The following is a 27920-nucleotide window of genomic DNA, read 5'->3' as shown; positions in this document are numbered from 1 at the left end:
TGTGCCAACACATTCATATTCACCACCAGTGCTGTGAATATTGCTTTGGTGATACAGAGAGGAAAAGAATAATTATAAGAAAAAATATAATAGATGCAGGCAATTGTTTACCTATATAATATAATCCAACACACAATGCACAGAGCACTGGGCCTGGAGTTGGGAAGATCTGAGTTTACATCCCACCTCAGACTCTTAACTAGCTGTGTGACCCCCCCAGGCAAATCATTTAGTTTCTATCTCCTCATATGTAAAATGAGCACAAAAATGACATTAACTCCAAGGGTAGTTATAAAGATCAAATAATACAAATATAAAAGAAATTAAGATAGTTAATAAAATTCTAGAAAAAAACACAAAAATCTCTATCACAATTGATGAGATAAACAGAATTTCAAAGGAAAGCACTGAATGTATTTTATCTGCAGTGCTCAATTCAGTCAGCTACTGCACAAACATTATTTATTGCTCTAAAAGAATTTGTATTTTCAAATACATCATTATTAAAACCACATTCATTTAAGGTGGACAATATGTACTTGAAAGTAAATTTAACTGCATTTTATTTATGATGATACCAATACAATGCTGGGAAATAAAGTTGTTAGAAAATTTTCCATTAAAAAAAAAGAAAGAAAAAGACTGAAAAAGAGACTAACAGCTGTACAAAGATTTTCTGACCCATATATTGTTACTTAAAATAATGTGTCAGGTGAAGAAAACAGTGTGTCTACAGGGCAGGAAACTGAAACCTAAAGGTAACTCCTTTCCTGCCCAAAACTGCTAGAGACTCCTAAGGTACAGATTCAACCCACAGAGCTCTAACGTACTGATAGCTAACCTGTTATGATTGCCAGCCCAGGTGTAGACAGGCAAGTCCTGTTGGTCAACCTATATCAACTACTAGCTGTAGTATATGACCTGAGAAATCAGTCAGTGATAAGAGGATTAGATCTATTAGATCAGCCATCAGACTGAGTTATAATATTACAGGTAAACCTGAAGGTATAGTTACATATGTCTCCAGGGGATAATGCTAGAGATTACCCATGTGAAATGCATATAATTGCATGTTTACTGTTATGTATGTCACTGTTGCCTGTCTGAGTATTTGTTTTTCACGTTGCTGCTATGTTTTGTGACTATGTTTTGTGTCATATTCATAGCAATGCCTGTTAATTGTTTTGTGTGTACGCTAGCTTATAGCTAAGTTGCATTATGTATATGGCTATTGATAATGTTATTGTAGCTAGCTAGCTTTGCATTGTTAGTTGGACATACTTGTTGCTTTAATTTACTATTATATACTGGATATGCATGTACTTTCAAAATGTTAATGTGTTATGTCGTGCATATAGTTAAGCAAGATGTCACTATAGCTTCCTCTCAGTGTCATGTCTGCTGCATGTACTGTGAGTGTGCATTTGTTTTATTTTAAGTACCAAAGGTTAGTTACCTGGGGCTTCAATAAAATAACCTTATTGTTTAAAAGTGCTGAGGTTTGTGTTTATGTTACGCAGATATAGGTTTGGGGCTTCCCTCACTTGATCTTTTCTTTGTTTTAAAAAAGAGGAAGAATATGTATTTTTCATAAGAATAGTGATGCCCTCAACTGCCCAGCATTATCAGAGAATGGACCAATTTATTCTATATAAGTGAGCTTCCAAGGTAACTGCATCTATCCTTATTAAGCATCAAGCATCCTACTTCTAATCATTTTGGAAGGAAATCTTTCTTGAATGCACTATATACTTTCCTCCCTTCTTAGAGGATACTGGACCCAATTTAACCTTTTCTATGATAGAGGGTACATATAGGGAACATCCATTCCTATAATGTTCAATACACAGGGACTGATGAACTACTGTGGGATGATTTACCCCTAAACTGAATACCTCCAGACTGTGTTTTTTGAGTTTTCATGTCTGCCTTTTATGTATTTTTCTCTCTTGTGAGTTGGGTTGTCACATGTCTGCTGTCATTGTGCCTGCTTGTAACAGCCTTTTCTTCATGTAGGTTTTCTGTTTCTTTCTTTTTAAGAATAGTATTTTATTTTTTCCAATTACGTGTAAAGTTTTCAATATTAATTTTTTATAAAATTTTGGGTTCCAAATTTTTTCTCCCACTCTCCTTCCCATCTCCTCTCCCCAAGATGGCAAGCAATCTGATATAGGTTATACATGTGTAATCATGTAGACATATTTACACATTAGTAATGTTGTGAAAGAAGAAATAGAATAAAAAGGAAAAGTCATGAAAAACAAAAAAAAGTGTAAATAGTATGCTTTGTTATGCATTCAGAGTCCATAGTTCTTTCCCTGGATGTGTACAGAATTTTCCATCATTTTTAGGATTGTCTTGAACTATATTGCTGAGAAGAGCTAAATCATTCATAAGTTGATCATCACACAACGTTGCTGTTACTGTGTACAATGTTCTCCTGGTTCTGGTCACTTCACTCAGCATTAGTTCATGTAAGTCTTCCCAGGCATTTATTAAATCTTCTGGCTCATCATTCCTTATAGCACATTACATTCATATACCACAACTTGTTTGGCCATTGATCAATTGATGGGCATTCCTTCAATTTCCAATTCTTTGCCACCACATAAAGGGCTGCTATAAATATTTTTGTAAATGTAGGCCCTTTTCCCTTTTTTATGATCTCTTTGGGATATAGTCTTAGTAGTGATATTGCTGGATCAAAGGGTATATACAGTTTGATTGCCCTCTGAGCATAGTACCAGGTTGCTCTCCAGAATGGTTGGATCAGTTTACCATTCAACCAACAATGCCTTCGTGTCCCAATTTTCCTACATCTTCTCCAATATTTATCATTTTTCCTTTTCTGCCATATTGGTCAGTCTAATAGGTGTGAGGTTATAGCTCAGAGTTGTTCTAATTTGCATTTCTCTAATCAAAAGTGATTTAGGGCATATTTCCATATGAGTGTAGATAGCTTTAATTTCTTCATCTGAAAACTGCCTGTTCATATCCTTTAACCATTTATCAATTGGGAAATGACTTGTATCCTTAATATTCGACTCATTTCTCTATATATTTGAAAAATGAGACCTTTACTGGCTGTAAAAATTGTTTCCCGACTTTTTGCTTTCCTTCTAATCTTGTTTGCATTGCATTTGTTTGTGCAAAACCTTGTTAATTTAATGTGATCAAAATTATCCATTTTGCATTTCATAATGTTTGCTATCTCTTGTTTGGTCATAAATGTTTCCCTTCCTCATAGATCTGCCAGGAAAACTATTCCTGGCTCTCCTCATTTGCTTATGATATTACCCTTTATGACTAAATCAGGTACTCATTTTCACCTTATCTTGGTATACTGTGTGAGATGTTGGGATATGCCTAGTTTCTGCCATACTATTTTCTAGTTTTCCTAACAGTTTTTGTCAAATATTGAGTTCTTATCCCAGAAGCTACAGTCTGGATTTGTGTGTGTGTGTGTGTTCATCCTTTGTTGCCAAAGAAGACCATGCCCTCAGAGAAATAATGACATGACTTGCACTTGACTTTGTTTTCAGTAAGGGAGGGCTGTGCATGTCACCAGCCTCACTTCTCTTCCAGAGCCATCTGAATCCAGTGACTAGATATTCATCTGGATGACTGGAGATGACCCAGGATGAGGTAATTGGAGTTAAGTGACTTGCCCAAGGTCACATAGCTAGTGAGTGTCAAGTGTCTGAGTTGAGATTTGAACTCAGGTCCTTCTGACTCCTGCACTGGTGCTCTATCCGCTGCACCACCTAGCTGCCCCTAAAGTCTGAATTTATCAACAACTGATTACTATAGTCATTTACTGCTGTGTCTTGTGTACCTAACCTATTCCATTGATCCACCACTCTGTTTCTTAGCCAGTACCAAATGATTTTCGCTTGATAATATAGTTTTAGAAGATATGGCCAGGCCACCTTCCTTTGCATTTTTTTCAAGAATTCTCTTGATATTCTTGACCATTTGTTCTTCCAGATGAATTTTATTATTATTTTTTCTAGTACTATAGAATAATTTTTGGTAGTCTGATTTGTATGGCACTGAATAAGTAAATTTAGGTAGAATTTTTATTATATTTTTATTTATAAAACTTATATATAATTCATATTACATTACATTTATATATAATTTATATTATATTGTATATATATTCATATATAAATACATATTTGTTTTCATTTTTATTATATTTTATTATATTAGCTTTGCCTATGCACAGACAATTGGGTCTGACTTTGTGTGAAAAGTGTTTTGTAATTGTGTTCATATAGTACCTGGGTTTGTCTTGGCAGGTGGACTCCAAAATATTTTATATTATCTACAGTTTATTTTACATGCAATTTCTCTCTCTACTTCTTACTGCTGGGCTTTGTTAGTAATATATAGAAGTACTAATGATTTGTGTGTTTTTATTTTATATCCTATATCTTTGCTAAAGTTGTTAATTATTTCAAGTAGTTTTTTAGTTGATTCTCTAAGTATACCATCATATTTGTAAAGAGTGATAGTTTTGCTTCCTCATTGCCTATTCTGATTCCTTCAATTTCTTTTTTCTTTTCTTCTTCTTAAAGCTAATACTTGTAGTACAATATTGAATTCTAGTGGTGATAATGAGCATCCTTGTTTCACCCCTAATCTTTTTTGGGAAGGTTTCTAGCTTATCCCCATTGCAGATAATGTCTGCTGATGGTCTTAGATATTACTTATTTTAAGGAAAACTCCATTTATTCCTGTGCTCTCTAATGTTTTTGATAGGAATGGGTGCTGTATTTTGTCAAGAGCCTTTCTGAATCTATTGAGATAATTATATGATTTCTATAAGTTTTATTATTGAAATAGTCAATTATGCAGATAGTTTTCCTAATATTGAACCAGCCCTATATTCCTGGTATAAATCCCATCTGGTCATAGTGCATTATCTTGGTGATAAATTGCTGTAATCTCTTTGCTAACTTTTTAATTAAATTTTTTTGCATCAATATTCATTAGGGAAATTGGTCTATAATTTTTCTTTCTCTGTTTGAACTCTTCCAGATTTAGGCATTAGCACCCTATTTGTGTTATTAATGGTATTTGGTAGGATTCTTTCTTCACTTATTTTTTTCCAACTGTGCTATCTCGTATTGGAATTAATTGTTCTTTAAATGTTTGGTAGAATTCACTTGTAAATCCATCTGACCCTGGAAATTTTTTCTTAGTAAATGCATTAATGGTGTGTTCAATTTCTTTTTCTAAAATGGGGTTATTTATGTATCTTATTTGTTCTTTGTTAATTGGGGCAATTTGAATTTTTGTAAATATTCATCCATTTCACTTAGATTGTCAGATTTATTCATACACAGTTGGGTAAAATAGTTCCTAATTATTGCTTTAATTTCTTCTTCATTGGTGGTGATAGAATTGAGGGTCAGGGTTAGAATCGATTCTAAATGTGATTCTGACCCTTTTCATTTTTGATACTAGCAATTTGGTTTTCTTTTTTCTTTTTAGATCAAATTAATCAAAGGTTTATCTATTTTACTGTTTTTCCTCCCCCCAAAACCAGCTTAGTTATACTTATTAATCAATAAATTTACTTTCAATTTTATTGATTTCTCCACTTTGATTTTCAGAATGTCTAATTTGGTGTTTAATTAGGGATTTAAAATTTGTTCTTCCATCTTCTTAAATTGCATGCCCAATTCATTAATCTGTTTTCTCTGTTTTATTCATGTAAGCATTTAGAGATATAGAAATTTCCCTAAGTACTGCTTTGGCTGCATCCCATAAATTTTGGTATATTGTCTTATTATTGTCATTCTTTTTTGATGAGATCATGGATTGTTTCTATTATTTGTTGTTTGACACACTCATTCTTCAGGATTAGATTATTTAGTTTCCAATAAATTTTTAACCTGTCTTTTCATGGCCCTTTATTACATGTAATTTTTATTCAATCATGACCTGAAAATGATGCATTTACTATTTCTCTCTTTCTGCATGTGAATGTGAAGTTTCTATGGCCTAATACATGGTCAATTTTTATGTAGGTGCCAGATACCACTGAGAAAAAGTTATATTTCTTTCTATCCCCATTCAATTTTCTCCAGAGGTCTATCATAACTTTTCCAACTTATCTAACTTTGTAAAGTTTTATTCACCTCTTTAACTTCTTTCTGGTTTATTTTGTCATTAGCTTCATCTGGTTCTGAGAGGGGGAAGTTGAGGTGTCCACTAGTATAGTTTTGCTGTCTATTTCTCCTTGTAACTCACTTAACTTCTCTAAGGATTTGGATGCTATACCACTGGGTACACACGTTTAGCACTGATATTACTTCATTGTCTATGGTACCTTTTAACATGATGTAGTTTCCTTCCTTGTCTCTTTTAATTAGATCTATTTTTGCTTTTGCTTTGTCTGAGATCAGGATTACTACCCCTGCTTTTTTTTAAACTTCAGCTGAAGCACAGTATATTCTGCTCTAGCCTTTGACCTTTACTCTCTTTGTGTCTTTCTGCTTCAAATGTATTTCTTGTAAACAACATATTGTAGGATTATGATTTTTAATCCTCTCTGCTATCCACTTCTATTTTATAGGAGAATTCAATTTATTCACATTCACAGTTATGATTACTAACTGTGTATTTCTCTCCATTCTATTTTCCCATTTATACTTTTCTGTCTCCCTTCTTTCACCCTGTCCCTCCTCACCAGTTTTTTGCTTCTGACCGCTGCCTCCCTCAATCAACTCTCCCTTCTATCACTCCTCACCTTTTCTTTTCCCTTTCCCCTCCTACTTCTCTGTACGATAAGATAGATTTCTTTAACTAACTGACTGTGTATGTTATTCCCTCTTTGAGCCAAATCTGGTGAGGGTAAGAATCAAACAATGCTTACTTCCTTCCCTTCTTTCTCTTACATCTTTTGTACCTCTTTGCGTGATATAATTTGCCCCATGCTGCCTCTCCCTTTCCTCTTCTCCCAGTACAATCTTTTTTTTTCATCCCTTAATAAATTTTTTAATCATCACATCAAAATCAACTTATACCCACACCCTCTGTCTATGTATATTTCTTCTAAATGCCCTAATAGAGATACAGTTCTCAAAAGTTACAAATATCATCTTCCCATGTAGGGATGTAAAAAGTTCAACTTTATTGAATACTATGGTTTTTTTTTTCTTTCCTGTTTACTTTTTTGTGCTTCTCTTGAGTCATGTATTTGAAGATCCAAATTTTTGTTCAGCTCTCATCTTTCCATAAGGAAAGTTTGAAAGTCCCCTATCTCATTGAATGCCCATCTTTTCCCCTGAAATATTATGCTCAGTTTTGCTGGGCAGTTGATTCTTTGTTGTAATCCAAACTCCTTTGCCTTCTGGCATATCATATTCCAAGCCTTCTGTTCCTTTTCCTGACTGTGGTTCCTTGATATTTCAATTGCTTCTTTCTGGCAGTTTGCAGTATTTTCTCCTTGACCTGATAGTTCTGGAATTTGGCTACAACATTCCTTAGAGTTTTCATTTTGGAATCTCTTTCAGGAGGTGATTAGTGCATTCTTTCAATGAGTACTTTACCCTCTGGTTCTAGATATCAGGACAGTTTTCCTTGATAATTTCTTGAAAGATGCTGTCAAGACTCTTGTTTGGATCATGGCTTGCAGGTAGTCTGATAATTCTTAAATTATCTCTCCTGGATCTATTTTCCAGGTTAGTTGTTTTTTCCAATGAGGTATTTTACAATTTTATTATTTTTTTTTATTCTTTTGATTTTGTTTGATTCTTGATGTCTTATAGAGCCATTAGGTTCTACTTGCCCAGTTCTAATTTTTTAAGGAATTATTTTCTTCAGTTAACTTTTGAATTTCCTTTTCCATTTGACCAATTCTACTTTTAAAGGAGTTATTTTTTCAGTGGATTTTGTTTTTCATTTGGACAATTCTATTTTTTAAGGAATTGTTTTCTTCAGTCAATTGTTGTGCTTCTTTTTCCAAGCTGTTGACTCTTTTTTTTCCTCTATAATTCTCTTGCAGAACTCTTATTCCTTTTCCAAATTTTTTCTTCTACCTTTCTTATATGATTTTTCAAAACCTTTTTGAGGTCTTCTAGGAGGACTTTTTGGGATTCAGACCAACTCGCATTCCTCGTTGAGGGTTTACATGCTGGTATTTTGACATTGTGGTCCTCTTCTGAGTTTGTGTTTGGATCTTTCCTATCAGTGTAGTAGTTTTCTATGGTGAGGGCTTTTTTTTGGGTTTTGCTCATTTTTAAAAAGTTGAGCTTTGCTCCTGGGGGTACAGGGGGCACTGTTCCAAGGTGCTGAGTACAGAAACACAAAAATAAAACAATCTCAGTCCTCAGGGAACTTATATTCTATCAGGAGAGGCAGTTGTGTATATGACTGGGACTACTACACATGCCAGAATGCCTCTTATTGCATTTTCCTCCTTGGAGGAGTCTCAGGAGGCTGCTGCTGGCAGAGTTGTGATGACCTGTAATGAAAGTGCTTGGGAGAGACTCTAGAGCAGACGTAGACATTCTAAAAATGGAGCAGCTGTTCAGCTGACTATGCAGATAAAAGGAGCTTTTGGTTATAGTTGTGGAACTGGAATGCAGCTCCATCAAAAAGTCTTCATCCGCATTGATCTCTTTCCTTTTGGCTGCTCTCCCTTGGTACATCTGATGATCTGACTTCTTTGTTAACAGCGTCTGGTGCGATATGAGAAGAGGACTTGGGATCTCTTGCTCCAATGCTAACACTTGACTCTGAAACTGGACCTTTGTTCATTGCCTTCCTTGGTTTTTGTTTTTTCCTTCTGGGTGAAGGAGATTAATCTGGATGCTCTCCTGTGACACTGGGATCTGGAAGTTAGAATCCAGGCTGAATTTTACAGACAACCTAGTATCAATGCATGGAGGAATAAGGAGTAACTTTTGATATTGTCCTCCATAATATGTTGATTGGACACACTGTCAATAACACTTTTCCATTATAGGCAGCAGTGATCCCACTAAGGATGCCAGCTGTAAGGACTAGATATTTGCTGAAGGAAATGATGGCAGAATTAACCTTAATTTGGAACCAAGTCAACCACCCCCATAATAATTATTTTAATGGATGGTTGTTCTTACTTAGGCATTTTTTCATTCTAATGGAAAGCATAATTTAGAGGTCAATTGGGGCAAGAGATGCACCCTAATGTTATGGAAAATGCCTGCACTGGGGACTCAGCAGACCCAGAGTCTAGTCCTGGCTCTGCCTTTAATTAGTTATGTGCAAGTTCCTTCACTGCTTTGGAGCTCAGTTTTTTTTATCAGTTGAATGATGGGGTTGGACTAGATCAGAGGTTCTTAAAATGGAGTCTATAGACCCTAAAGGGGACCATGGATAGATTTCAGGCACCTGTGAACTTAGATGGGAAAAAACTTAATTCTATTTTCATTACCCTCTATTTGAAATTTAGCTTTCCTTCAATAATTAAAAAAAATATTATTCTAAAACGGGACCCATAGACTTCACCAGACTGACAAAGGTGTCCTGTGACACCTCTGGAACAGATGATCTCTAGGATACTTTCCATTGTTAGCATTTTGATTCTCTTGATTCTAAGATGCCTCCCACTTGATTTGGAGTTAGAGGACCTGGTTCAAATCCTGGTTTTGCTACATATTACCCATATGCCTTTGGGCAAGCTCTGGTTCTCAATTTCATCATCCTTAACATGGGCAGGTGTGGGGGTCAACCACACTAGCACAGAGGTGGGCTGCTAATATAGGCTCTTTGATCTGCTTTTCTAAAGGAAAGACAACTATAAGGTGTCAACAACATTACTTTAATTACAGATAAGCAGAAAGAAGTGAGTATAGAAAATATAAGCAGAGAAATTAGCACACAGATTCAACAGACGGGGCTGAACAAAGTAACACAGCCACCTACGTATACCACCAGAATGGAAGGGCACCACCATCCAAGTAGTTGGAGGACTCTTAACAAACAGCTACTCAGAGTTCCCTCCAGGGAATCTCACGAGAGAGCCCCTCAAAGCAAAATGCCAATGTCCCAGAATATATAACAAGGACTTGGCCCCTGATCGACTCAGAGCCAGTAGGCATGTGACCCAGCAGAGCTGTGAATTATCAGGGTTCAAGGGAGATCAATCCTTCAGATGTTCACAATTTAGCCTGAGCCTGGGAAACTGAACTCCAAAAAAGAAACCAACAAAAATCCCACCTTGCTTATGCTTGTGGCAGGGAGGGGAGGATAGATAACTCTAAAGATCTCTTTTAATTTCTAATCTGTGATCCTGTAATCCCATTGTGGATGGAATTTTCCCATTATCAATGTCTACAAACATTTATGGAGTACCCACTGAGTGCAGAACACTCTACTAAAAGCTTGGAGGAAATATCAAGATTAAATATGAAATGTTCCCTACCCTTATGGGTACTGTAGCTTGGGAATGAGATATATAGTTGTAAATAACCCTAATACAAAATGATACATGGTAAAATCTTTAGAAAGATGCAAACTGAGTGTTGAGTGGGATCCAAAAGGGAAATTTCTTTACAAAGAGGGGGGCGTAGAAGCAAGAGAGATGAAAATGGATTCTATTGCAATAATTCAAGCCCACTGTACAAAGGTGGTACCAGTAGAAACAGAGCTGAGATGACTTGAGATTTTTGTGGAGATAGAATTGACTGAACTTGACTATTGTTTGGAAGTGGGAGTGAGGAAGAAGGAAGAATTAAAAGGCAACACCAGGTTCTCAAAAGTGGGAGACTGGGCAAATGGTAGTGACAATGACAAAAAGTTTGGGGCTTGGGGGAAGGGTGACACTAATCTTTTTTTTTTAAGTCAGCATAAACTAACATTTAAGACACACTTTTTCAGAAGATCAGGCAGGAATGTCTTTTGTGAGATAGAATTTAGAAAAGTTCTTAGTTCCTAGACATGAACACTTGGGGATGAAATGCCTAGGAACACTGTGTAGGAGTTGGCACTTGCTGAGATGATATTGGGACTCTTAAAGCCCAGGCAATATAACTATGGTATCAAATGGAACTCAGGCTGGTGGGAGTTTTCTAAGCAAAATTGACAGCAGGTCCAGGACAACCCCAGGCTTTTGCTTTGGTTGGGGTCACCTCAAATGAGGTGACCATGAAAGAAATTCCTACTGAGTAATAGGGATTATGGGAAGCCTTTAGTAAGCATCAGGCTAACCACTAGTCCCTTCATAAAAGACATTGTTAAGGAGGGATTCACCTTCCTGATCACTGACAAGGTTCTCTCTCTCTCTCTCTCTCTCCCTCTCTCTCTGTCTCTCTCTCTGTCTGTCTCTCCTTCTGTCTTTCTCTCTCTCCCCTCTCTTTTTCTCTCTCTCCCTGAGGTATACGTAGCATCAATAAGGAAGCAGAAAAGTCTCTGGATGTGGACTTTCCGAGATTGGTAATAATTCCACATCACTATGAAGAAGAAGGCTTATTATAAAACCCTGTTAGCAAGTCATCCAGAGAAAATGAAAACCAAAAATATAATCTCCTGTTAATGGTGGAATAGTTGAGCACAGGCCAACTTGCATGTTCAAAGTTGTGATGAGTACTAGTTCATAAAGATACCTTGATGGAAATCATGAGAGTGTCTATGGCCTTTGGTAGCACTTCCTTGACTATATTATTGGGTGGGGCTTGATTTTACAATTGATTCATCTGCTTCACAGAGGAATACTACTATTCTCATGGCAGCAGATTGTTTCTCAAAGACGTGCCACTTGGCACAGAATCAGAGAGAGAACAATTTGGACAATTGGAGAGAGCAATTTACACAATGACTACAACATTGCAAAGAAAAACAACTGCTAAAAGGCTTCAGAATTCTGATAAATGAAATAATCAATCTCAGTTCCAGAAGACTGGTGATGAAGTGATGAATCAGAAGAGCAGGAGGAGATATTTTTAGACATAGCAATGTGTGAATTTGTTTTTCATGACTGTAACAAAGAAAGGTTTTTGGAAGGGGAGACTGTTGAGGTGGAGCAAGGAAATGGAGAGGTAGTAATAGTGAAAATGATACTAAAAAATGGAAATAATGTCATTAAGTTACTAAAAACAAGAAATTAATTAGATCAGGGGTGGGGAACCTGCAGCCTCATGGCCACATGTGGCCCTCTAGGTCCCCAAGTGTGGCCCTTTGACTGAATCCAAACTTCACAGAACAAATCCTCTTAATAAAAGGATTTCTTCTATAAAATGTGGACTCAAAAGGCTGCACCCAAGGACCTAGAAGGTCACATGTAGCCTTGAGGCTGCAGGTTCTCTACCCCCATTAGATGTTCTAAAGTGGACACAGACAAGCAAAGCAGTATGGGAACCAACCTGTTAGATTTAGAGTATTCAGTAACATAAACATAAAACATTCAGAGTTTTATATATAGTCCTCCATTTCTGTTTTACTTTGTGTTTGGAAATGTTCATGTCTGTTGATTGTCAAATTCATAACAATAAAAAAGCAAATTTAATTTATTTCCCTTTAAAATTAAATTTTATTTTTAGTTCTGAATTCTCTTCCTCCTTCTACTTCCTCCCCTTATGATTGAGAAGGCAAGAAATACAATATCCATTATACATATGAAGTTAACCAAACTATCTCTGAATTAATCATATTCTGAAAAAAAATGAGAAAAGGAAAGGGGGAAAATATGCTTCCATCTGTACTCTAAATTCATCAGTTCTTCTTCTGGAGGTGGACAACATTTTTCATTGTGAGTCCTTTGTAACTGTGGTGGATCACTGTATTGATTAGTTACTAAGTCTTTCACAGCTGATTATCTCCACAATATTGCTGTAAAATGTTCTCCTAGCCCTGCTCACTTCTCTCTGCATCAGTTCAAAAAAGGAAATTTTTAAAATGTAATGAATTATCTGATTCCATGGGCCAAGCTATCATCCAGGATGTGATTTTTTTTTCAGAATGTTATTAACTTGCATAGGTTTCTCAATCAGATGGTCTACAACTAAGTTCTCAAGAGGAGTTCAAAAGAGGGTTCGAAATTCAGCTAACTACCCTACTCTCCTGCCTAAAAGCCAATGGGTTTGTAGAGGATATTAAATAGTATTGATGCTCTCATACTGCACTTTTCAGCAGAACTGAGTTTTATTCCTGTTAACAGGCAATTTTTTTCCAGGAATTGTGGTTGGAAACGGATTCGTTTAGGTATCCTATAAAATCTCCCCATGTAGTTGACTAGCAAACATATCAAAGACTCAACAAATACCACTTTTGAAGAACTGGGAACCACATCTACAAATGGAGAAACTGGGCCATCTAAGCATTATGATGGACACAGAAACTGGGGAAAATCAAGACCCTAGCTCCAAAACGGAAACTCAGAAATCATGTCTGGTTAAAAAAAGTGTATTTTCTGGTATGAAGTTCCTCGCTGGCTTTAGATGACAAGTATTCAAGCTTCTTTATTATCTCTTTGTGTCTGAACTCAGTGACCTCTGGTCCAGTACTACTGACCTGGAAGACTGAGTCTTTCATTTTAAAAAAAACTGTATCTACCATATCCATTTGTCTTAGATTTTCTAGGGCAGTCTCAATTTTAAGAAAGTTTAAGTTTAAAAAGGCTTTGAAAAAGGAATATCTTTTATCAGACATAGGTGTGGAATGGATATTTTTGGATATAATTTTCATATAGATGTAATTTTCAAATGGATATAATTTTCACATTGGGTCAGTGTTTTAATATCTTTTGCTGAACTGTTTCATTTGGGAGCCAGGCAGTAAGGTGGTGCAGTGGATAGAGCACCAGTGCAGGAGTCAGGACCCGAGGTCAAATCTCACCTCAGACACTTGATACTCACTAGCTGTGTGACTTTGGGGAAGTCACTTAACTCCAATTGTCTCATCCTGGGTCATCTCCAGTCATCCTGATGAGTATCTGGTCACTGCACCCAGAAGGCTCTGGAGGAGAAGTGAGGCTGGTGACCTGCACAGCCCTCCCTCACTGAAAACAAAGTCAAGTGCAAGTCATGTCACTATTTCTCTGATGGCATGGTCTTCAGCAACACAGGACAAACACACACATTTCGGAAAGGGGTGTCATAGGGAAGTTAGGGTGGCATCATTGGCAAGGGAAAGCAATGTAAAAAAAAAAAAAGACCAAGAAAATAAAAAAAAATTCTTTGTCAGACCTTAAGTTGTTCCCCATATGTAGATATCAAGCCTTCCTCACCTTTGCTTTTAAAAATCACTGACTTCTTTCAAGATTCAGCTCACATGCTACAAGATTTCTTGTTAGTTATGTTGCTGTTCAGCTATTGTTTTGGTCACATCCAATTTTCTGCTACCTCATTTGGGGTTTTCCTGGCAAAGGCAATGAAATGGTTTGTCTTTTCCTTCTCCAGCTAATTTTATAGATGAGGAAACTGACACAAAGAAGGTTCAGTGACTTGCTCAGGGTCCCACAGTCAGATCTGAACTCAGGAAGATATCTTTCTCAATTCAGGCTTGGCATTCTATCTACTGTACCATATAGCTGTCCTTCTTATTGCTTATTCATTCCTAATTTTTCATTCCTAGGAAAATCAGTCTGAGACAAAAGAAAAAGAATTCATATTCTCATTCGGTCAACTAGCATTTATTAAATATCTACCACATATCAGCACTGTGTTAAATGCAAGTCGTCAAGAAACAAAAAAACTGGATTTGGACAAAAGACACAAAATTCAATGTCTTGGTTAGTTTTTTTCTTGCTGTGAGTCAGAAGAAAACAAAATATACAAATAAGTTTGTATTTGATAAGCTTATGAAACAGAAACTGTCATGCTAATTTAGAAATATCCTTGTCTCCTTTCATACTGAGCTCCAAAGAAGAAAGACATGCAGGGCAGTTGGGTGGCAGCTTTCCAAACTATGAGCCACATGAGTGATGACTAAGCAGAAGTACCAAAGAAAGAAAATATTGTCGCCATGGTGGCATCAGTTGCCCTTGTTGGGGTGAGGGAGAACCATCTGCCATGTGGATAAGTTTATCAGGGAACTGCTGTTCTTCTCCATCAAGAATGAAAAATGGCATTCTAAATCATCACCTAAGAGCCATGGGTAGATAACCGAAGTTTAAATATTGGAATACTATTGGAAGGAGCTTTTTTATAGCCTTGACGGATGGAAGGCTGTCCTACTGAACACTTCGAAAACAAAATTCTTGCTACCAAAGTCCTTGGCACTGTCAAATGGGTCAACATCAGACATGGGGATATGATTTTATCAGTGGAAGTGACTTTATTTTTTTAAAAATTCATTTGTTTTCAGTTTTCAACAATCACTTCCCTAAGCATTAAATTTTCTCCCCCCCCCCAGATGGCATGCAATCTTATATGGGTTCTACACATACACAGTTATTAAACACATTTTCACATTAGTCATGTTGTATAGAAGAATTAAAATGAATGGGAGAAATCATGAGAAAAACCAAACCAAAACAAAACACAACACAAGAGAAAATAGTCTGCTTCATTCTGTGTTCTGATTCCATAGTTCTTTTTCTGGATGTGGATGGCATTTTGCCTCAAGAGTCCTTTGGGAATGTTTTAGGTTCCTGTATTGCTGTGAAGGGCTAAGTCTATCAGAAACAGTCCTCGCACACTGGGGCTATTACCGTGTACAATGTTCTCCTGGTTCTGCTCATTTCGCTCAGCATCAGTTCATACATGTCCTTCCAGGCATCACTTGCTCCTCATTTCTTATAGCACAATAATACTCCATTCCATTCATATACCAAAACTTGTTCAGCCATTCCCCATTGATGGGCATCCCCTCGATTTCCAGTTCTTGGCCACCACAAAGAGAGCTGCTATAAATACATTTGTATGTATGGGACCCTTTCTCAATTTTATGATCTCTTTGGGATAGAGTCCTAGAAGTGGTATTGCTGGGTCAAAGGGTATGTACATTTTTGTAGCCCTTTGGGCATAGTTCCAAATTGCTCTCCAGAATGGTTGGATCAGCTCACAGCTCCACCAACAATAAATTAGTGTTCCAACTCTTCCACATCTTCTCCAACATTTGTCATCTAGTGGAAGTGACTTTAAACATCTTTGACAATTTGCTTTGTTCCCTAAAGATCATGGGACCTTTCCATCAGACTCTTATCTGAAATCTCCTATGTATGTGGTTACTCCCATTAGAATGTGAGCTCCTTATATAAGGAAATTCTTTCTGTGACTCAAGGGGACTTACAACATACAACACTCTACTCTGGGTCAGGAAAGTGAGTTCAAATCCTGCTTCAGACACTTATCAGTTAGGTGGCCCCTTGGTTTGGTCATCCATAAAGTGGGAAAAATAGTAACATACACTTTATAAGGCTGTGCTGAGGTTCAAATGAAATAATATAGGTAAAGTGCTTTGTGAGTCTTAAAGCATTCTCTAAGTGCTAGCTATTATTACCATCCTTATTATATCTCAGGTCCAACATCAAAACAGCATGGGGATTCACATGCCGATGTACCTTACAGGTTCGCATGTTGTCCATTAGATTATGACTGCCTTGGGGGCAGGGACCGTCTTTGGCCTGTTTTTGTACATCCGGCCCTCGGCACACATTAGGAGCTTAATAAACGTCTACTGATTGATTGACTAAACTCAGGGAGCTCTCCAAGAGGCTCATCAGGCATTCCCTACACACCAGCGGAAGCTCAGGTCAGACACAAAAAGGACAGTTAAGAGTCTGTGCCTGGCATTGCGCTGCGGACTAGGAACACAAAAATAAGTCTCCTATTTGTACAGTCAAAGGGTTCGATGTGATTATCTCTAAATCTCCTTCCAGGTCCTAAGGCCTGTACCGGCTTGAGACAGGGCAAGGGGAAAGAGGCTGGGGCTCGGCGGGCATCGCGGACGTTGGCCACGGGGATGAAGGCGCTGGGCTCAGTGGGCACCACGGACGTTGGCCACGCGGATGAAGAAGGCGCTGGGCTCAGTGGGCACCATGGACGTTGCCCACGTGGATGAAGGCGCGTGGGCTCAGTGGATGAAGGCCTGTGGGCTCAGTGGGCAAAGGCCTGTGGGCTCAGTGGGCACCGAGGACGTTGGCCACGCGGATGAAGAAGGCCTGTGGGCTCAGTGGATGAAGGCGCTGGGCTCAGTGGGCACCGCGGACGTTGGCCACGCGGATGAAGAAGGCCCGTGGGCTCAGTGGGCACCGCGGACGTTGGCCACCCGGATGAAGAAGGCCCGTGGGCTCAGTGGGCACCATGGACGTTGGCCACGCGGATGAAGAAGGCCCGTGGGCTCAGTGGGCACCGCGGACGTTGGCCACGTGGATGAAGAAGGCCCGTGGGCTCAGTGGGCACCATGGACGTTGCCTACGTGGATGAAGGTGCGTGGGCTCAGTGGGCATCGCGGACGTTGCCCACGTGGATGAAGGCGCGTGGGCTCAGTGGATGAAGGCCTGTGGGCTCAGTGGGCACCGCGGACGTTGCCCACGTGGATGAAGAAGGCGCGTGGGCTCAGTGGGCACCGCGGACATTGGCCACGCGGATGAAGAAGGCCCGTGGGCTCAGTGGATGAAGGCCTGTGGGCTCAGTGGGCACCGCGGACGTTGCCCACGTGGATGAAGGCGCGTGGGCTCGGTGGATGAAGGCCTGTGGGCTCAGTGGGCACCGCGGACGTTGGCCACGCGGATGAAGAAGGCGCGTGGGCTCAGTGGATGAAGGCGCGTGGGCTCAGTGGGCACCGCGGGCGTTGCTGACCCTGTAGATCGTCCCGGCTGGCTCCGGGGAGCACGTTCTAGGCGCAGGGATGCTGCGGACAAGAGAGAAGACAGGCGGAGAGGACAAAGTCCAAGTGCAGAAAGAGGAAGGGCAGGCGCGGGGCGCTGCCCTCGAACTGACCACCACCCCGTCCGTCTAACAATAAAAGAAAGGATCTGGTCGCACTCAGTGTTCGATAGGGTGAAGACCTCCGCATAGCAGCCAGGGCCCCCCCAGCGCGCGGATTCCGCCCGCCCGCGCCTAGTTTCAGGGAAGGCGAGTCTTAGAACCCGAGAGCCGCCCTCTCCAGGCAGGTTCTCGTTCCCTCCCGCCCTGGACCAACTGCGCATGCGCCCCCTGCCGGCCTTCTTTCAAGCGCCCGGCCGCTTTCTTTCTCCGCTCTCGGCCCAGTCTGAGTTTCCCGCGGGTCTAAGGACTCGGGAGCGCGCCGAAAGCCGGGATCTGGAGGAGGAGGCGGCGCTAGGGCGGGGACACGGCCGAGAAACGCCCGGCGACCCCGGACTTCCGGGCGGAAGTCGGCCGCCGTCGGCGGGCGCTGATTGGCCGGCGGGGCGGCGCGTGTCTCTGCCCCCGCGCCAGTTTCAGCGCGTTGGCGCGGAATCCTGAGCCGGAGCCCGTGGACCATGGCGCCGGTGCGCGGCGCGGAGCGCGAGCCCGGGAGCAGCGGTGAGGACCGAGGCGTGGCCGGGGCCCAGGGGGCCCGGGGCGGGGAGGGTGGCGGCGGCCCGAGAGGCTCCGGCCCCGACCGGGGCGAGCGCTCGTGGGGGAGGGGGAGCCTGGAGGTCTGGGGAGTGGGGAGGGGGCGGCGGAGAGTGCGGGCGCGGTGGCCGTCGGTGGCAGCATCACCAGGTGGCAGACCTGCGTCTAGGGACGCGGGAGCCCCGAGGCTCCTCCTTCCTCATCCTGCCCTGGGGGAGCTGGGGGCGGGTCCGCTCCGACCGCGCTGGGCGTCCCCCGCTCAGGCCGCAGCCCCCGGACCCCGAGATCCTCAAGGCCGGTGCCTTGGTTTTACAGACGAGGAAACTGAGGCCCAGCGATGAGGAATCTGGGGCAGGAGCTGTTTCTCGGGCACCTTTCGGTCTCTCCGCCGCACTCCTTTTCCTCGACCTTCTTTCTCGATGTAACTGGAACTTTGGGTGTCCCTGTGGGGCACCCCTAGTGTCCTGCACGTTGTGCCTGCGCGCTCCGCCTTAGGAAATGAGCTTTTATTTTTTCATTTTTTTGCCTGTTTCACTCCAGTGGTGTCTCTAGAACAGCTCAGCAACATCCCGTTTGAATCTGGACCAGACGGTGGTCATTATTTCTGCACAAGTATATCCCATACATTTCCTAAGTGCCATGCCGAGGAAAAGTGTGTTCTGGCTTCTAAGGGGATAGTTTTCCACTTTATGCATTTTAAAATGGTTTTCAGATTCATCCAAGGAAAGGGGGGTAATAATAATGTTTGCCCTCTGGTCGTTTACTAATATGCTTAAAAATAGTGGTTACAAGTTAGTGCTCATATTTTAGTATTCTTTTATCAGAGAAATACTCCGGAATGGATATCTTGAATTCCCTAAAATAGAGTTGGAAACTGCACAATTACCCTAATCCAAATAACTGGATTTTCAAGTGAATACGAGTTGTCAGGAGTCTTGAGTCTGTTTTCCTTCTAAAGATCCGATGACTGACGGGCCTTTGCCTTCCTGGCCCAGTGTCTTCATCTCTTGTCAAATGGATACTTTCTTACTAATGAAAACTTTCTAATCAGTTTCAGTTTCATTCACCTACTTGTAAATTACAGATGTCAGTTTGCAGCAGTTGCTACAGTGGAGACTGAAGCCTTAAGACAGTGTGGTAGACCTCGTTGGTGTGGGGAACTGTCAGGACTGCATTACAGAGGAAATGGATGAACGTGCATCCTGACCTGTCACTTAAGCAGTGATTTGCTGCTAAGCTCTTCTTTTATCTTTTAAAAACTGAACTTCATCAGGGAGCATCAAAAATCACTGCTTGGGTGATGCTGTGCAATCTGGAAACCCCTCTTAAGTTATGGGCTGTGATTATGTTGCTTTGATGGGCTTGTGACTAGAATGTTTCCTTTGGAACATGCTGAAAGATTCATTTATTGTGCTTTTTTCTATAGCCTATCTATAGACTTTTCTTTGGGGGTGCCCCAGATGGTTCTTTTTAATCCAGCATTTGTGATTGCTAGAATCAGCCATTTTTTTCTATTAAAAAAAAATTTATACGTGTGAAGAAAGTGTTTAAAAAGAGGAAGGAGAATTATTTGTTTATGTTTAAATTGGAGAGTCAAGGCCCATTGTTTTCCATAGGTACTAGAACTTAGGGAAAGTGAGATATAGCTTGAAAATCTTATAAGCAATTGTTTACCTAGATATGATTTTTTTTACCTTGCTGGAAAGATGTAAAGGAAAGTTTATAGTAAAGCATTGACTGTAAGCTTCTGATTATTCCTGGTGCTGTACTAGGTGTACTAGTGAGAGAATTACTAGGTAATAATGGCTAATAATAACAGCTACCATTTATGTAGTGCTCTGATGTTTTGTAAGGCACTTAACAAGTATCCTCAACAACAGCCCTGGGGAGGGAGGTGCTGTTATTAGTCTCATTTTACTGATGTGGAAGCTGAGGCGGAGTTGTGAAATGACTTGCCCAGCATCCTACAGATAATTAGTGTTTGAGGTCAGGTCTTCCTGACTCCAAGTCTAATGTAAAACCCATTGTGTTACATAGCTGCGAGATCAAGTTCTTATCCTCTCAGGCACACACGTTGACAGAACTCTAGGTATAGGATCCATCTGTCCATAGCAGCTCAGGCATACTTTAATACATCAAAAGACCAGGGATTTCATCCATGTGACTAATTTCTTGCAAATGTAGATTGCAGTTTTCACATGTAGTACAGGTTTCATGAATTTCTGTGTTTAGAAAAATTTGTAACTTGGTAGCCAAACTTGTACTGATGAGCTTCCTGGGACTTAGCTAGATTGGTCCTTGATTATATTGGCCCTGGTGGCATTTGTGTTCCACTGATAGGTTCTTCAGGACATGTTATGTGCTCCATGTTGTGACGAGTCGTTGGAGGACTTCAGAAGAGGAGCCCACATGTGCAAGGAATTTTTTTGATGTTTCACTGAGATGCCTGATCTCATTTTTGTGGGATGATGGCACATTTCTCTTCAGTGGCAGAGAATGCAACCATCTGTGCTTTCTTATTTTGCGCTATTTTTTCCCCTATCTTCTTAAAATTCCTTCATAGTTTGTTTACCTAGTGTGCTCGAGGGCTTGCTTTAGGTCTTTTAACATTAGTAGGTACTAGTGACACAATTAGGCTGTCTGCCCAGTAGTCTTCATTGTCACCATATAACAGAACCATCTCCTTTTCTGGTCTTCTATTTCTTCAATAATATCTTTATACCATACCTTGGGCTTGAGTCATTATTGGTATTATCTTGCACAAACGTTTGAACTGACAGTAGAATAAAAATGTCCTCCCAACACATAAATGAACAGTAAAGTCAAGAGTAGTTACATTTTTAGAGATAGGGGCATTTCTAACTACAGAATTGAAGTAGAGGTCAGTGACAATAACCTTAGAATTTTCATTTAAGTCCTTAGCATATTTAGAAGAATTTTCTGATCAGTCTGGGAAAACTTCTTGAAATTTTGTGTGTGTGTGCGTGTGAGTGTGATAAGGGAGATAGAGCTAGATGTCTTTTGGGATTTAAGGTGGAGTGGGAAGGAAGGAAATGTTTCAGGTGAATGTCATTTCTTTGGACAAGTACCAAAGTAGGCATGGCATAAAGTAGACTTTGAATAGACATTCTAGATTGGTTCTGGGGTGGGCTTAGGAGATAAAAGAGTTGCAGAAGCTTTATGAAGGATTTTGAATGATCCATAAGAGAACTGGAAATCATTGCAGACATAAAAAAGGAGGGTGATAATTCAGTTCAATTCAGTGCCAGACACTATGCTAGGCTTTGGAGATACAGGGACCAAAAGGAAGCCATTTTTGCTTTCATGAAGTTCATATTCTACAGAGGGGAAACAATATGTGTGTGGGGATGGTCAAAGTGACAAGCACAGAAGACTTTGGTGGGAAAGCATAGTTTGAAAAGTTGGTGACTGGCAGTATCACCAATGTTAACTTACTCACGTGTCTCCAGGTGCCTCTCCCTGCTGTAAATCGATGATCAAGTGATGTTGACTGCAGGTCCCAGGTGTTTTTCACTGTTGCTTCTTGCTACTCATTATTCACTTCCATCCTCTGTGAATTCAGATTTCCTTACCTGTAAAAATGAAGTTGCGATGGTAGATGCTATGTAAGAATCCTTCCTGCTCTGATAATCTGTAGCTCTCTGAAGACTATACCATGGCTTACGCAATAGTGCCTAAGCTTACTGGTGTTGGTACAAGTAGAATTTTAGACAGTGGTGTTAGGAGGATAGACCGCATGAGTACAGTTTTCTAGGGGAACTAGATTTCTAACTGATGTCATATACACTAGGGGTGAGATGTAGATGACTTCATCTCATAATCTGAAATCATCCCAAGTTAAACCTGGGTGTTACTACAGTTCTCATTGTTTAGTATGTATTTGGGAATATATTTTAATATTTAAATAACTTGGCAAAATATGTTAATCTCTGGTCATTATTCACTGCTACCCTGCACATATGGGATATGACCTTATTGTCAGTATCATGCTTATGAAGAAAATGGACATCGAAATAGTAATAAGATAAATAGAACTCATTATGAGCTGCTTCTCCTTTTTAAAAATCAGCATCTTTTGCCATATAGGCCTGGCCTCTGTTTTTGTTTGTTAGAATTTTAGGCTGATATCCATTTCTCAGTCTAGTCGTTGAAAAATAACAAATGTTTTTTTCAGCCTAGAATTTTTTAAAAAAAGCTGACATTAGGGCCATTATTAGAATTTCAAAAGAATTAGACTTAAAGCAAATTTTGCCATGTAATTTTTCCTTTCAGTTGCTTACATTTTCTTTGTGAATATGCACTTTTGGGCTGTTCTAAGAAGTGGATGTTAATATTGGGCAGAAAATATCTTGGAGCTCTGGAGATCGAAATTCTCCTATCTCACGATGTTAATTTGCTCTCCTTCAGGTGTATCAGATTCAGGGCGTTGGATGGCTTCCCGTTCTCGGAGGGAAAAGAAGTCAGTAAAAGGGAGGCAGGAAGCACTGGAAAAACTGAAAAAGGCAAAAGCTGGAGAAAAGCTTAAATACGAGGTAAGTATTCACTTCTCATGACTCAGTCTTGTTTTCTCCTCAAGTTCGTACAGTGTTAGCTTATATAAATCCTCTCACAGGCTGAAGAAGTGTTTTAGTATCCCTCTCATCAGTCATTAATTTGTAAAATTGAGCTTTCATTATGTGCACAGGATTGAGTATTTTATGGTTTGCAGGGGAAATATTGCAATTGGGTTTCTTAAAAGGTAGCTAACGTTTTATTTAAAAGTTTTATTTTTTTTTTGTTTTTTTTTGTTTTATTGTTTTTTTAAACATCACTGTTACTTCCTCCTACTGTCTCTCCACCCATTGAATCTTCCTTCCTGAGCTAAGGCAGTTGACACAGCAGCTGCCCATGTATATCACATTCCACATCTGTAATTCTCTCCACTAAGAAAGTTTTTCCTTACTCGTTCTCTAGGACTGAGCTTGTTCATTACGATTCATGAGCATCTGACTGCTTTTTAGTGTTGTTTACATGATAGTGGACATTGTGTGTATCCTTCTCTTGGTTCTGCTTTCTTCACTCTATCATTTCATACAGGTGTTCCCATGTTTCTGTAAGTTCTTCATATTCATCTTTTCTTGTAGAATAATAATATTCTATTACATTCATAGAACATATTTTGTTAGGCTCCTTCATAATTAATAGACATCTATTCCAAAATCCTTTTGGATGAATTATATGCATTGAAGAATATTTTTCTGTTCTCTGTTAGTGAATACTTTGTATGTAAGTGTGTGTAGGTCTTTGGGTACTTGCTCACACACATGTGTATTGTGCACAGGTTGGTGCCAGAGCAGATAATTCATGTGTCTTTTCTTTGAGGAGTCTCAAATGTCCTAAACTTAATTTTTAAAAAGTAAAAATTTAAAAAGTGAATCTACCCCTCTTTCTAAAACTGATTTTGAAATAGGGATTAAATTTCAGGTTCTCCTCTAGTTATTTTAAATTCAGTCTATAGAAACAGACTGCTGCACTGTTTGTACTTTTGCCAATTTTAAGTGTGCATTTTTGTTAAAATCCATTAATGTCATATTGCTCCATGAAGTCTTTTTTACTTAATGATTTTTCATAGTAATTCCTTTTAAAAATTTCTAAAGTCTGGTGCCCAGTGTGCTGAAAGAGGCTCTGTTCGTCTTGGGAGTGTGTGAAGCTACAGGTGTAAAATGTGTGTGCAGTTTGTCAGTGCCGCTCTTGGGAGTACAGAGATGATAGGCTTTAATTTTCTAATCTTGAGAAGAAAGCTATTTCCAAATTGTCTAATTACCTAGGATGCAAAAATCAGAACTACACTTACTGTGAGGTGGTCCTGCGTCTAACCTGAAGTGAGATAGTTTATTTCTAGCTTTTGCATGTAGTCTTTGTACAGTGTTTAGGCAATGTACTTTTGGTACTTCAGAGAAAAGAACCTGGTGATTATGCAGCTGACGTGGGGAGGAGGAGCACCAGCACAGTTTGTAAAGAATATATAGTCTTGTATCGCAAGCATTGACAGATGTGGTCACCGTGTCACTGGTTTTTGCTTGGCTGTCTCTTTGTTACGGCAGAGGGGCCTTTCAGTGGGGGAGGAGTCCAGAGATGGCCCATGTAAAGACAAGCATTGATAAAACTTAGTTTTAAAGAAAGATCACTAAAATACTTTTGTTTGGCTCTCTAACATGTTTCTTGGCTTTCTGGTTGTGGGAATTGGGAAGGGCAGCTGCTTTACCTTGCTGCTTATTTGGCTTGGGAGGATAAGAGTAAAAGTAATTCCCATATCATCACCTGACACTGAAGGAGGGAGCTAAGTTCAGAAGCTTACAGGGAATATGGAAAACAGGCCTGGAAATCCTCAAAGCATGTAATCAAGGGCTGACTATAATTCGGTTTGTTTTTGATAAAGTAGATGGGTAGTTGACAGTGTGACAAGCATGTTATGCGCATAGAGCTGTCGGGTATTATATAAGTAGTTTGAGCTGGAAGGGGCTTTAGAGATCACTTGTTCTTACGTGTAGAAGATGATTTAATTGCTGTTGACGTGAGCTAACAACGTTTACTGTGTGAATGGCTACGTGTGTGACCTTGGGTCAGACCCTGGAACCTTTCTGGGCCTCTGTTTCCTTATCTTTGTGACAGACACCAATACTTAAGTATTAGTATATACCAACAGTGCTGTTGTAAGGATTAAGTAAGAATATATGTGTAAAATCAGTGGTGGTAAAATCAGTTTAGACTATTAGATGTCAGTCAGTAAACATTTATTAAGCCCCTACTATGTGCCAAGCGCTGGGTTAAGTTCTGGGGGTACGAAGAAAGGCAAAAGACAGTTCGTATTCTCAGGGGGCTCAAAGTCTATGGGGAAGACAGCATTCAAACAAGCTGTGTACTAGGTGGTGCAGTGGATAGAGCACCAGTGCAGGAGTCAGGATGATCTGTGTTCAAATCTCACCTTAGACATTTGACACTCACTAGCTGTGTGACCTTGGGCAGGTCACTTAACCCCAATTGCCTCATCCTGGGTCACCTCCAGTCATCCTGATGAATATCTGGTCACTGGATTCAGATGGCTCTGGAGGAGAAGGGAGGCTGGTGGCCTGCACAGCCCTCCCTCACTCAAAACAAAGTCAAATGCAAGTCATGTCATCATTTCTCTGATGGCATGAAGGATGAACACACGCACTGTTCAGCCAATACATTTTTTTTTTTTTTACAGATGAGTAAATAAGCCTAAAAAATGTGAAATTTCCTGTCAGAAGTCATGCCAGCAGACAGAGACAGAACATCAGCTCAGATCTCCTATGACATATTCTTGTTATTTGGTTGTTTCAGTCATGTCTGACTCTTTGTGATTCCACGTGGGGTTTTCTTGGCAAAGGTCCTTTTCCAGCTCATTTTACAGATGAGGAAACAGGCAAGTAGGGTTAAGTGACTTTGCTTAGGATCACACAGCTCGTAAGTGTCTGAGGCTGGATTTGAACTCAGGTCTTCCTGATTGCAGGTCTGGGGCTCTGTCCACTGTCCCAGTTAACTGCTCCATTATGCTGTATTCCCTCTCCATATTTTAACATCCACTTTTAGGAAAATCCTGTGTGTAATGGCACTGCATGATAGAACTAAATTTTTTGATTGTAGCTACTCCTTTCAGTCCTAGTTCCACTTTGTGTCTCCAAATCTACACTCAGCAGAACCGTTTAATGTTTCACTTGCCCTGAATTTCATCTGTGATTTTTTATGATGTTGGCAGGTAGAAGACTTCACAAGTGTTTATGATGAGGTCGATGAAGACCAGTATTCCAGAATGGTCCAGGCACGGCAGGATGATGACTGGATTGTGGATGATGGTAGGCCATATGAAATCCCCTGTATAAATTCACTGTGTCCTTCTTGCTTGTACCATGCAAGTGGTAAATGTCGCTCTTGTGGAACGTACTCATGAAGGTATGGTCTTTTTTTCCTGTTAGGACATATTAAGAAAAAAATAAACTGACTGCATCCTAACCTGAAATTCTTGAACTCATACGAACAACAAAAAAACCTTGGCTGTTTCCCTTGAGTAATAGACATAATATGGGTTTCAAAGGAATTTTGACTCCCTCAAATAGATTAGGGTGATGACCAAATAAAGGGAGGAACTACTTTTAGTTAATTCAGTGAAGAGAAGTATCTCCAGAGTTCTCCTTTGACTAGATTAAAAGGCTAATCCTTAGATGGAGTAATTGAAAAGCAAATGCCAATTTTGTGACCAATGAAGTATCCTTTAGTTTATCACAGCCTAAAAGAAGAAAGATGACTGACCCTTGTTTAACTTAAAGGAGTGTGTGTGGATGGGATAAAGGAAGGCCTTTTGTTTCCTAGGAGTCTAGGTACTTCACCAAGGGTCCACAGTGGTGTTAGTATTTTAGTTCTCTTTCATAAATCACATCTAGCTCTGACCTATACTTCGTACCTTGCTTTGTCTTGCTGAAGGAATTTGTCTTATTTTTTCCTGAATACTATAAAGTCCAAGACTGCCTTGTTTGGGTCAGAGAAATGCAATTTGACATGGGAAACTCTGTCCTTTTGGATCTCCCTTCAGACAACAAAGTTTACAAAAAACACACGTAGATAAAATTTGCCTCTCGTGACCCTTAGCTAAGTAAATAGAGCATTAAGGTTTCCCCCCACATTCTTGAATTGATATTCCATTTTGAAAAGTTTATATATTTTCATGTCACTGCTCAGTAGCTTTGTGGGAAGGGGTGATCAAGTCAGCTCAGGAGGATCACTTTTTGTTTGGGATTTTTAAAATGTCATTTGAGGGGAAGACAGACGGGCTGTGGACTGTCTCATCGGTATCCATGATGGGCTCCGAGCACATGTGCAGTGATGCTCTGAAGGAGCAGTACAGTGCTGGGCTTGATTTTATCCCAGACTGGTTTGAGAATACTGAGTTGTTTTGGGCCCCTTACCTTTCCTCATAACTGGCCTGAGCCACTCTGTTCACTCTTCATGTTAAGGTGGAAATCTGTCTCCTCCTCAACCTCCCAAAACAAATGAAAAACTCTCCAAATGAAAGCAGAATGATATGTCACTGCTGCTGCCACTGCCACTGGATCTTAGGTGTGGCTTGAGACCTCTGGAGGAATCCTTTACTGTGCCCCACCCCACCCGCCTGTGTCTGTCTTCTGTCCTCACTCTGGTGCTGCGTGTCTGTCCTGGGCCCTCATGTGTTCTTGAACTGTGTGCTGACCCTCTCATCCCATGAGTACTTGACCCCCTTCCTGCCTCCCTCATTCCCCTGAAATTTGTGGTTGACTTTGGGTAACAGAAACTGTGGAAATTGAAACTGGGGATCAGAGGAAACTACTGTATTGTCTCTCCCTTTGAAAAATCTCCAGAGGAAATCTCCAGAGCAGAAGTTGTGTGCTTGCCTGCAGCAGTATATAC

The 27920-nt window shown here is 40.1% G+C and overlaps 1 protein-coding gene across 3 annotated transcripts in view; it reads left to right on the top strand.

Annotated features, from left to right (window-relative positions):
• Nucleotides 1-18237: 18237 nt before the first annotated feature.
• Nucleotides 18238-27920, top strand: part of POLA1 (DNA polymerase alpha 1, catalytic subunit) — a 327051-nt gene continuing 317368 nt past the window's right edge. For 2 of the 3 annotated variants that reach the window (XR_011968249.1, XM_072615234.1), the window contains exons 1-3: nt 18258-18425; nt 22887-23011; nt 26239-26335. Coding sequence is in view for 2 of the 3 variants with exons in the window: in XM_072615234.1 (XP_072471335.1) it covers nt 18383-18425; nt 22887-23011; nt 26239-26335 (265 nt within the window). In the remaining variant the exon portion in view is untranslated. Of the gene's footprint in view, nt 18426-22886; nt 23012-26238; nt 26336-27920 lie in introns of all 3 variants that reach the window. The other variant, XM_072615233.1, reaches the window with a different exon arrangement.

The sequence above is a fragment of the Notamacropus eugenii genome, chromosome 5, assembly GCF_028372415.1.
Source record: "Notamacropus eugenii isolate mMacEug1 chromosome 5, mMacEug1.pri_v2, whole genome shotgun sequence".
In the NCBI taxonomy this organism is placed as follows: Eukaryota; Metazoa; Chordata; class Mammalia; order Diprotodontia; family Macropodidae; genus Notamacropus; species Notamacropus eugenii.
Note: the sequence above shows the minus strand (reverse complement) of the source record. Positions and strands in the feature narration are given on the sequence as shown.